Source organism: Triticum urartu, chromosome 2A (genome assembly GCF_056163025.1).
Source record: "Triticum urartu cultivar PI428250 chromosome 2A, HENAU_Tu73, whole genome shotgun sequence".
NCBI classification, from domain to species: domain Eukaryota; kingdom Viridiplantae; phylum Streptophyta; class Magnoliopsida; order Poales; family Poaceae; genus Triticum; species Triticum urartu.
This window is the reverse complement of record NC_141874.1, coordinates 749,198,305-749,210,364: the sequence shown is the minus strand read 5'-3', so window position 1 is coordinate 749,210,364 and position 12,060 is coordinate 749,198,305. Positions and strand designations below refer to the sequence as shown.

The following is a 12,060-nucleotide window of genomic DNA, read 5'->3' as shown; positions in this document are numbered from 1 at the left end:
AATCTCTCGCACCCCGCAGTCGAGTCGACTATTTGGTCGATGCGAGGGAGAGGAAAATGATATTTCGGGCAGGCCCGATTGATATGTTTGAAATCAATGCACATGTGAAGTGACTTGTCCTTCTTGGGGACCATGACGACATTGGCAAGCCACTCGGAGTGGTAAATTTCTCGGATGAACCCTGCTGCTAAGAGCCGAGCCACCTCCTCGCCAATGGCTTGCTTCTCCTGGACGGCGGACCGTCGAAGATGTTCCTTCACAGGCTTGAATTTTGGGTCGACCCGTAGACGGTGCTCAGCCAGCCCCCTGGGAACTCCAGGCATGTCGGAGGGTTTCCATGCGAAGATGTCCCAGTTCTCACGGAGGAGCTAGATGAGCGCTTCTTCCTATTTGGAGTCAAGCGTCGTTGAGATGTGAGTCGGGGCAGCGTCGGGGTCGGTCGGGTGAATGTTGACTGTTTTTGTTTCACCGGACGACTGAAAAGCTGTTTCTGAAGCAGGCTTCTTGGCTCGTAGCAACTCGCTTGGGTCGGCAGTCTTTTGGTACTCTTGCAGCTCGACCACTGCCATCTGAGCATCTGCAATCTTTGAGCCCTTCTGAAAGCACTCTTCCGCCTTCTTCCGATTGCCTGTGACAGTGATCACACCTTTGGGGCCAGGCATCTTCAGTTTGAGGTACACGTAACATGGCCGGGCCATGAAGCGTGTGTAAGCTAGCCTGCCCAAAATGGCGTGATAAGCACTTTGGAAGTCCACGACCTCAAATGTCAACTTTTCCTTGCGGTAATTCTTTGAATCACCGAAAACCACATCAAGAGCGATCTGGCCGAGTGATTGGGCTTTCTTCCCAGGAATGACTCCATGGAAACTCATGTTACTGGTGCTGAGTCTGGACATCGGAATGCCCATTCCTTTCAATGTTTCAGCATACAATATGTTCAGGCCACTGCCTCCATCCATCAGGACTTTAGTCAGTCGGGTGCCTTCAACAATTGGGTCGACCACCAAAGCTTGCCTCCCAGGGGTGGCAATGTGCGTCGGGTGATCAGACTGGTCGAATGTGATGGCAGTCTGGGACCACTTCAGGTAACTGGGTGTTGCCGGGGCAACCATGTTCACCTCTCGGTTAATGACTTTCAGTCGACTTTTGCTTTCGACATCGGCAAAAATCATCAGGGTGGAATTGACTTGGGGGTATCCATCGTCACTGTCTTCCTTGTCCTCGACTCTGTCCGACTATTTTTCCTTATCCTTGGACTGTTTTCCTTGGAACTGCTGGATCAGGAGCCGGCACTGTCGAGTGGTATGCTTTGGGTAAATAAAATTACCCTCTTCATCCTTCTTGGTGTGGATGTGACATGGCAGATCCAAAACATCATTTCCGTCTTGATCCTTGACTTTTTTGGGCTTCCAGGTGCCCTTGGGTTTTCCCTTGAAGTTTCCCTGGGTTACGGCCAGGGCCTCTCCAGGGGCGGCTGGCTCGGCCTTCCACTTCTGCTTTCGACCGGAATTGCCTCCAGTTTCCTGGGCGATTGTTTTCTGCTTGCCACTCCGGAGTCGATCTTCGTCTTCTCCGTTAGCATACTTGGTGGCAATCTCCATCATCCGATTCAGAGACATCTCTCCAGTTCGACCGAACTTCAGATTCAACTCTCTGTATTTAACACCTTCCTTGAAGGCACAAACCGCTTGATGGTCCGGCACGTTCTCAACCGAGTGATGCAGCGTGATCCACCTCTGGATGTATTCCCTTAGAGTTTCATTCGGCTTCTGCACGCAAGACCGCAGCTCGGTTCGGCCTGCAGGTCGCTTGCATGTTCCTTCAAAGGTTGTGATAAACACTCGGGAGAGGTCCTCCCAAGTGTAAATGCTGCTGGGTGCCAACTGATTTAGCCATGCTCTGGCCGAGCCCTCTAACATGAGAGGCAAATGCTTCATGGCCACCTCGTCATTGCCACCGCCAATCTGTACAGCCACTTGGTAATCTTCGAGCCAGGTGTCAGGCTTAGATTCACCGGTGAACTTGCCGATTCCAGTCGCCAACCTGAAATTGGGAGGTATCATTGCGGCTCTGATGGCTCGACTGAAACACTCTGGCCCTGAAGCACGTACTCTGCTGCTGGTAGGCGCATCTCTGTTGTGGCCTTCTCGATGAGCTCTGTTCCTGTCAACCAAACCTTGAACGAGGATGGATCTCGCATCAAAGCCTGGGTCTCTGGGGTCGACTGGAATCCTCTGCCCAACACTATGAGGGCGTCTGTCATCTTGCCGTCGAGGCGCATATGACCCACTCCTCGGGGGAGGGGTTGGCACTCGACGTCGATCATCACGGTCGAATCGGTGATCATACTGCTCATTCCTCCTGTACTGATCATGCTGGCCACCACGTCCCTCATGCCTCGGGGGCGATCTCGGGCTGTGAGCTGACTCGACTGTATCTGTTGCGACAGACCGACTGTGGATCCTATTCCGCGACTGAGAGACAGCGGAATTCTGGTCTCTCGCCGCCCGGAGCAATGCTCTGATCTGTAACAAGCCCCTGCCAGCCTCCGACTGGGAGGGCTGAATCGATTCTGCTATACGGGCCGCGGCGGCCAGATTCTGAACTGGGGTTCGATATACCTGCGTCGGCGGGAAGAGCTGGTGTCGACTAGACTCGGGAGCCCGCTGACGCGCTTGCTCGTCGAGTGCTCGCTGGAGATTCTCCAGTCGAGTGCGCTCGGCCAAGTTGGCCAAACGCGCGTCCTCCAAGGCCCGGGCCTCGGGGGTCTCTCCGACGATAGGAGTGCGGAGCGCGTCCATGTTCCGGCGGCGAAGCTCCTCTCGCTGCAATGACGTGAGAGGTTCGGGGAGATACTCGTCGTGGGGATGCGACGGATCGCCCCCACCCGCGCCTCCATCAGTGCGAGGGAAACCAGGGGGACTGTGTGTTCCATCGACCGCCAGAACCTCAGCCGCTGGATCGCTGCTGTCGCACTCGGATGCGGTCTCCACGGAGCCAGTCGACAAGTCGAACAGGCCGTAGAGGGATTCGACGGGCTCGATGGCCGCGACTTGCGGGGCTGCTGATTGGCGGGCCACGGCGTGCCTCACCCACCACTGAAGTCTTGACCGACCGGAGCACTTGCGCTGGTGGGAGACAGGGCGGGGAGACGATACGGGGGCCGACCCATATTGGGTCGACGGTTGCCGCAGGAGGACGCCACGAACGCATGCGCGGAAATGTGTCGCACCGCGGGCGGGGAGCGCGTCGATGTCGAGCGGTGCCTCCTGAAGCCAGGCGGAGTCGTCGACGATGAAGGTGAGCGCGCCGAGACGGATCTCGCGGTCCTCCACCAAAACTCCGCAAGAAAACATGATCAAAGGGATCGAGAAAAATCACAACTTCTCCAACTAAGCGCTAAGATTCCGGCCCCACGGTGGGCGCCAACTGTCGTGGTTCTAACTCTGACAGTGATGTAGGGGGGATGAGTATGGAGAGGCGAGATCCTAGCTATTGGGAAGTTGTTACACGCGAGGTTTACGAGTTCAGGCCCTTCTCGGAGGAAGTAATAGCCCTACGTCTCGGAGCCCGGAGGCGGTCGATTGGATTATGCGTGTATAGATTACAGGGGTGCGAACCCTTCCTACTGAGGAGGGGGGTGGCTTATATAGAGTTCTCCGGCCCCCTCCTGCCCTCAGTAATGCAGGGTTTAAAGTACATTTAAGATGGGGCATTACTGGTAACGCCTCTAATAAAGTGGTGTAATGACCATGAAGACTACTTAACAGCTGACCGTTTGCCTACGGAGTGACTGTAGGTCTCCTGGCAGTCGAGTGAATAGCTTCATGGTCGAGTGGTAGCTTCTTGGTCGAGTGTCTTGAACCCGTCGAGTGGAGTACCTTCAAGTCGATTGATGGGTGATTTCTTCTAGGGATGTCCTTGGGTAGGACTCTTTGGGACGGGTCCGTGCTCCTACCCCAGGTACACACCTTCATCAGGTAACAAATCCTTCTCAGATGATTGTTTCCTTTTGTCATCCACATTATATTTGACTTTGCCTATAAATGTGTGTTTGGAAATCAGACTTATCCTTATAATATCCTATATCGTATACAAAGAGGAAGAAACACTTGAATATTATTAGAGTAGTAATTGTCATTGGTGATGATGCAAAAGGAAAGAAACATGAAGAATCTTTAATCTACACATAAAAAAGATGGTCGATAAGTTTCCAATACCAACAATCGATCAACGGTGTGTTTCCTACCTATTTTGTATCAGTACACGCCTTCACAACCAACAACGGCTCCATTTTTAGATGGAAATACTCCTACACACTAGGATTAGGCCTCAATAAATATTTACCTTTTTCATCCCTCAATCCATAAAACAGATTGGCCCATGAAGGATACCAGTATATATATGCCCCCATACACGAGCATGTCATCCAAAGTTCATCGAGCAAACACACAACCACCGGACTACCACCGAACTTATCCCACAACTTTGTCAAGTCTTCTCTTTGAAATGGAGGGTGTTACAGTGTTGATTGTTGGTGCTGGGCCAGCAGGCCTCGCAACGGCAGCATGCCTTAGCCAATTCTCAATTCCTTATGTCATCGTCGAGCGCGAGAGCTGTAGCGCATCACTCTGGCGCAACCGCGCGTATGATCGCCTCAAGCTGCATCTCGCAAAGGAGTTCTGTGAGTTGCCACACATGTCATACCCTGTAGATGCACCAACATACATACCAAAAACCTTGTTTGTGAAGTACTTGGATGACTATGTTGAGCGTTTCAACATTCAACCAAAGTATCTCACCAGCATGGAGTCATCCACATAGGTCAATGATGCAAAATGTTGGTCCATTGTGGCAAAGGACATGTCAAAGTGCACCACAGTCAAGTTCACGACGAAGTTTCTTGTTGTGGCAAGTGGTGAGAATAGTGCAGAGAATATTCCAATGTTCCCTGGACTGGAAAACTTTCTAGGTGATGTTATCCACTTCTCAAGCTACAAGTCAGGCAAGAGCTACTCTGGCAAGAATGTATTGGTCATTGGATCTGGCAACTCCGGGATGGAAATTGCTTATGACCTTGCGACCCATGGTGCCAACACATCGATTGTTATACGAAGCCCGGTACGTACATGCACTATATATTTTCATTGGATGCATGAACGCAAATTCTTAGTATAGTTATTAATAGAAGAGATGCAATTTTTAGTGTTATTACTAATAGGAAGTATTTCACATAGAAACAGAGATGGACTATTTTATATCACACACAAACAACTAAAAGACTAGAGGAACCACATGACAAAAATTTATTTCTTGAAAGAAGAAATTCTATTTTTATAATGCATACTTCAAAAGAGGTGTGACATGTTTTGTGGTTGCAGATTCATGTAATGACAAAGGAATTAATTCGTTTGGGGATGACACTTGCTCACCGTCTTCCATTGAATCTAGTGGATAAACTCCTTGTGATGGCAGCGTATTTAATATTTGGAGACCTGTCACAGCATGGCATCACAAGGCCGAAAATGGGTCCAATGACCCTCAAATCAGAAACAGGCCGATCTGCAGTAATTGATGTTGGGACTGTTGGATTGATCAAAAAAGGCATCATCAAAGTAAGTATATCCTTGACATGACATAAATTTATAACATATGTTGATTTGATATGCCAAGTTATCAATGTTGAGAGCATGTTAAATGGCAACGGACTGCCCATCCAAAAATATCCGAATCATTGGAAAGGTGAAAATGGGCTCTACTGTGCTGGGTTGGCTAGGAGAGGATTAGCTGGTATTGCAACAGATGCCAAGAATATCGCTAATGACATCAAATCTGTGATGGACTCTATGTCAAGTTCAATCATCTTTTGCATGTAGTTTTCCATGCAAGCATGCTAGAAGGTTGATTCTTTGAGAAATATATCCATTGTGTCACCTTTGTATCTAGCTTTTAGACAAGTAGATTTATGTTTATTTCAAGGTTCATATGATGTAAATTTATACTATAATAAGAAAGCGCTTTGTACTCTTATTGTCCAGAGAGATTTGTAATTTTGCTTGAAACTAAAACTGTGCATTATGTTTTGTTTAATTGAAGCAAGAGGCATGCACTCAATACTCTATTATCTATACCAAAATATCTTGTGGCATGTTTACCCCATCAGTGTATGAGGTAGTAACCACATCAGCTCAAAACAACTGCATAGTTCACTATGTCCATTACAGGTACTGTAGTGCTATTCAGTCTTAGAATGGAACCAGTGCAACTATATCATATTGAGAATGTTTACCTTTTTTATCATGTTTAGAATGTGTTACATTTTTTCGAGATAAATTTAGAATGTTTAATTTTTTTTAGAAACATTATTTAGAATGTTACTAGTTCTGATGATTTGTCAAAAATAGCACATCCTTTTTTAGGGGTAAATAGCACATCTAACCTCTCTTTTTTTTAGGTAAAAATAGCACATCTTTTTTTGTGAGATATAAAAATAGCACATCTAACTGTGGCATTGTTCCCAAAAAAAACAGAGGCATGATGGGCCGGCCCCTTAAGCAAGGGGAAGAAGCAAGCAGGCCCAGCAATGACGAGCGAGCCCTCCACAAGTCCAGAGAAACAAAACCCGCCAATCCGCCATCCTCGTTCCTCCTCTAGGGTTTTACCACGCAGCCACCGCCGTCTCCCTCCGTCCCCCGCCGCCCCGCCGACCACCGAGGCCCGAGCCAGCGGCCATGGCCGGGAAGAAGCGCAAGTCCGCCGAGAAGCAGCCCAAGGGCAGCCGCCTTCCGCTCGGCGCCGACGCCGACGCGGTGGCCGACGCCGGCAAGCGCCGCCGCTCCGGCGCCGCCAAGCGCCACCAGGCCGAGGAGGAGGAGTCCGTGCCCTCCTCCATCAGCGCCAAGATCCTCCGCGAGGCCCTCAAGCAGCAGCAGGAGGAGGGCCTCGCCGACTCCCGCGACCTCGTCGCCGCCGCCGCCACACCAGCCGCCGCAGCTGTTTCCGCCCCGTCCACGTCCTTGCCGTTCCCCGTCCCTGCTGCCGACGGCGACGATGACGACGAGGACGTCGACGAGTTCGACGGCTTCGACGCCCTGAGCGAGTACGACGGCGGTGTGGTGCGTCCTCTTGCCTTGCTTCGTCAGTCGTCATAGTAAAATGGGACTGTTTTTTGGGTGTTGCTGACTTCAATTTGCTGGTTTTGGTAGCCGGAGATCGACGAGGAGGACGAGAAGGCCCTCGCCGCATTCATGTCCAAGGACACCTCCTCCAAACGATCGCTTGGTGATATCATCCTCCAGAAGATCAGGGAGAAGGACGCCACTGTCTCAACAGGTAGGCATCCATTCTCAACTCTGACGCTTCTTATCAATTATTGACCATTGCGCCGATTAGGAACCCTTTTGAGTAAAGTTTAATCGCATTTTGGATGCCGAGTAAATTGAAATAGGATGTCCAATGTGTATGTTTTGTGTATGGAATTCCTGAGTCTGTGTGTGCTTGTGCAGAAGGACGGCCTGCTGTCAAGTTGGACAGCCGAATTATTGAACTCTATAAAGAGTATGTGCCATGCTACTTGCTCCGTTCCAGTGCACAGATGAGCTTCTTCTCGTTGTTTTTATACGGGGTGCTGATTGTTGAATTTGTCATACGCAGGGTTGGCCAGCTCTTGAGCCGATACACCAGTGGCAAGATTCCCAAAGCATTCAAGCGTATCCCATCGTTGGAATGCTGGGCAGATGTGCTGCAGTTAACTGAGCCTCAGAACTGGTCTCCTAACGCAGTGTACCAAGCAACACGGCTCTTCTCTTCAAACATGAACGCGAAGAACGCCGTGCGGTTCTACGAAGCTATTCTGCTGCCGCGTCTTCGCCATGACATAAAAACTAACAAGAGGCTCCATTTTGCACTTTATCAGTCTATGAAAAAATCCCTCTACAAGCCTGCTGCCTTTTTCAAAGGAATTTTGCTGCCACTCTGTCAGGTAAGACTTTAGAGTAGAGAATTTTCTAGGACGCGTGGCAAATTCATTGTGTTTCATTTTGTATGGTGTATGATTGTATTGCTTATGCATTGGACGTACCATAATCCACATTTAGTGCTAGTTAGACTTGCATCTGAATGATGTTTGTATTGTTTCCTTTCCTCTTCACTATATAAGCTCAAATTTCTGACTGCAGGAAGGAAATTGCACTCTGCGTGAAGCAGTAATTATTGGTAGTATTATCCAGAAAGTCACCATTCCTCCACTCCATGCGAGGTTAGCTTAATGTGGTGTAAAATTCTTGTCTAAGATGGTTGTAAAGTTGATATCTTATCTCTACTTATCATTTTGATGCAGCGCGGCATTAATGAAACTAGCAGATTTGGAGTACTGTGGCACCACTAGGTGAAGTGTGGCACCTTATAATCTGTTCTTTTGTGTGTGTGTGTGTGTGTGTGTGTTTGCGTGTAGTATAAGAACATCCACAAATTTTGCCCAATGAACTTTATACTTCTGTGACTAAGCATTGCCTTTTCTTGATAATACCAATTACTAGTTAAATGACACTTCTTGATAAGTAAATAAAATTTTGCCGCAGTAAAAGATATTATAGCTAGTCAGATGTTATATTATGCAGAAAAACAGCAGCACTTCCTTTACTACGTCCTTTCATGTGTGTCTGTCTGCCAATTTATACGACTTGGCCTTTTTGACCAAAGGGTTTTCACAAGCCTGTTATTACATTGTTCCAAATAGAGACCACCATGCTGTCACTAGGAATTCCATCATTTTCGCCTCAAAATTTAGAATCTTGTTCTACAGTATCTCAGGGAGCTCCGGAGCAGTGTTCATATTTGAATTTTGAAGCCAAGTAGTTCTGTCATGCAACATGATGGATTCGACTGAGGTGCCTGATACTTTCTAAGAGGATAGTTTGTGTGATATTTACTTGCTGAGATGCCTGGATTCTTGTAGGACAGTGGTTGAAATGTATCTCCTTTTCTGTATTCCCTGAACATGTTGTAAGCTAATTAATATCTCTCTTGCAGTTACTTTATCAAGCTGTTTCTGGATAAGAAATATGCTTTGCCGTACCGTGTACTTGATGCTGTTTTTGCCCATTTCATGCGGTTTCTTGACGATGAGAGGAGCATGCCTGTTATATGGCACCAGTCACTGCTCGCCTTTGTGGAAAGGTTAGTGATGGATGTGTAAAGTTTGAAGGCATATTTTGGTTAATCTGAAAAGCATCACTCTTAATTCAGCAAAACAATTACTGTGCTTGTGATATAGCAGGTTCTCTTTACCTGCTTTTCTTCTCTGTGAACCTTTTCTCATAACTGGGGCAAAGTGCTTAATGGGAAAAATGTTCATATACGGAAATCCTCTCATTTCAAATTGTTCCATTATGGACGCCGTTGCAAAGTTTCCACTTGTTCATCCATGTGTTGCTAAATATTTTTTTAAACAGATACAAGAATGAGTTGGAGAAGAAAGACAAGGAGCAACTCTTGCGCTTGTTAGATAACCAGAAGCATTATTTGGTACGACTCTCATTTCGCCATTCGCATGCCTGCATCTTGGATTTTGGAATGCTGCTTATTTTACTGAAATACGCTCGCCGCTGTCCATGTATATACAGGTGACTCCAGAAATTCGCAGGGAGCTCCGGAGCAGCGCCAACAGGGGAGAAAAGCCAACCGATATGTCGATATATATCCTTCACTGCCCGCACCACTAATTTCAAGTTCTTTGATTTGCATGTTAATATCCGCTCAAGCAAATGATTTCATTCCTGTGCAATCAAAGCCTTTCTACTGTCCTGTGACACGGTTGTGTCCTTAACTCTGCCCTTACGCTCACCTGTTTCCGTGATCACCAAGCCGATTGAAGAGGACAGGTGGAATGTTCCAGAAGTGCCCATGGAGGAGGATTAATTGCCGCGGCGAGCGCCATTGTTTGTTTGCTGTGTGGACTTCATCGGCGCTTCAGTTTTTGATCATAGAGTGTTTTTGCTGTGTGTACCTTCTTTTTTTGCTGTTGAGGAGAGATATATATACCCTGGTTTGTAAGAACAAAAGAGTTGAGATTGAATTTCAACATGTATTCATGGTTCCTGAATCTGGCATAGTGTAGATGAAGGGCGTGAACAACGCAAACAGAACTTTGGGTATCATTGGAACACAACACAATTTTCTGACACTACGTCGAATGTTGGGGCTGCCCTTTGTTTGGATACACACTACCGTAATTTTTGGTTCTAATTAAATCTTTGTTGAGCCAGTTGTAAAAAATAAAAATCTTTGTTGAGACCCTTAAAAAAAGGGACCAAAGTCGTAAGCGAAACGAAATGTCCAAACGTTATTGGTATAAAATAAAAAAAACAGTTTTGCTAGTACTGTATTTCTCATCTAGATGAGAATTGATTCTCAAAAAGAAAAACTAGATGAGAATTGGATATCTCATGAAAGGTTATAAGTGACATATATGTAACTTAAGGGAATAGAAGCTCACCTACTAGATCCCCAAGTGTTTCGACACTAGGTATTTTTCACATTAAAAGTGCTACAATAATACCATGCTTGGTGATATCATATCACCCTCCAGGGATGATGTTTACGGTCGAGTTTGGACACCTTCACGGTGCCGGTCCCAATGTTGAACAGTACAATTGGATATTGTTGTTTCCGCGTGCTCAGGGTACGTCCGGCTCCCACCTCCAAAACTCCCCACCACCGAATGGTCAACTTGTTTGTTGGAAGAAGAGAGAGAAATACTGCCCAAGTTATCACTTGATTTCACTTGATCAATGCATCGTACAAAGCAAATGATCGAATTCCTGAGAGATATGGTCCTCTCATGCTCCTTCATTTGTTGCAACATGAGGTACCAAAGCTAAAAACAACAAAAATATGAGTTTGCAACAGTGAAAAAAAATCCATCTACAATGCTAGATGTGAACAGCGTTCACATGCGGTTCGAGCAAGCCGATGACCCGTTTGCTCCTCAACAACTCGATGTCCACAACCGGCCACTGCCGCAGCTGCTTCCCGTCTCCATCCATCCACACCTTCTTCGGAACCATCCCATGGATGAATCTAGGGGAGGGGGGCATCCCCCCCCCCTAAACGATTTTGCATTTTACTTGATAGCAATTAGCAAAATCATTGTTACAAGGTGCACGTGACTAATTTTGCCACCCGAGGCGCCAGCTTGAAACCAAACCCATTTTAAAGCGCACATGAATGCCAGACCAGCCCCTGGTGATGTCGTCATCCTAGCTATCAAACTCATTCAGCCATACCGACAGCATGCATCAGTTCTTGCGCGCGTCTAAGAAGGATTTGGACGCTTACGTGTGGTCCAGCAATCCTCGATGCTTCGCTAGCCGTCCACCTCTGGCGAAAAGATGCCTGTCGCATCATCGTACTGCCCGACAACCTAGTAGTCCTCTGTCGTGTTCATCACGCTCGACTTCAGCACGTGCCTCACATCATCGCTCGCCGTACCGGACACGCAGTCCCGACGCCCCTCCTCCATTCCGAACTCCATCACCAGGAACAGGTCCGGGCACTCAACCATGCCAGCGACGCTCGACACGTACATCAGCAATGCAAATCGGCGGAAGCTACGCAAGATCAAGGCAATCCTAAATGAGTGATCACTAACTGTTTAATGTTAAGTTGATGTTGATCGAGTACTTATACTTCTTAATTAGTTGTAAAACTGCTATGTGCTCAGTTGATTACCTATCTAACTTGTTGAATCTTCTATGCTAAGTTGTTAAACTGTTGTGCAAACGTCAGTGATGTTGTCATGTTAGTCGTCATTCTGTGTCGCTGACGGAGGGAAACGTCAATTTTTTGTTATTGCATGGTATATTGGTGGCGTGTTGTGAAAAAGCAGTTGTGGTGTGTCTAACCCACACCACCAGTATATATGTTAATGATGGCACGGGGTCGACACGCCATCACTAGCCTTTTCTGCACTAGTGCGAAACTCAACCGACACAGTTGCATGTCCACCCTCGACAAGCAACTAATCCGACCCAGTTGCTTGTCCACCTTTGATATTCAAAT

The 12,060-nt window shown here is 47.3% G+C and overlaps 1 protein-coding gene and 1 pseudogene across 1 annotated transcript; both read left to right on the top strand.

The window, feature by feature from the left end:
• The first annotated feature begins 4,198 nt into the window (after positions 1-4,198).
• LOC147987683 (putative indole-3-pyruvate monooxygenase YUCCA10 pseudogene) lies at positions 4,199-5,178 on the top strand (annotated as a pseudogene).
• A 1,458-nt stretch (positions 5,179-6,636) lies between these two features.
• LOC147987682 (bystin-like protein) lies at positions 6,637-10,102 on the top strand. Its single transcript, XM_087545435.1, has 10 exons — positions 6,637-7,115; positions 7,206-7,332; positions 7,506-7,557; positions 7,654-7,981; positions 8,178-8,257; positions 8,339-8,386; positions 9,031-9,177; positions 9,453-9,525; positions 9,624-9,696; positions 9,839-10,102. Exons 1-10 carry the CDS (start codon positions 6,732-6,734, stop codon positions 9,916-9,918), a joined length of 1,392 nt encoding a protein of 463 aa, XP_087401561.1. The 5' UTR covers positions 6,637-6,731; the 3' UTR covers positions 9,919-10,102.
• The last annotated feature ends 1,958 nt before the right edge of the window (positions 10,103-12,060 follow it).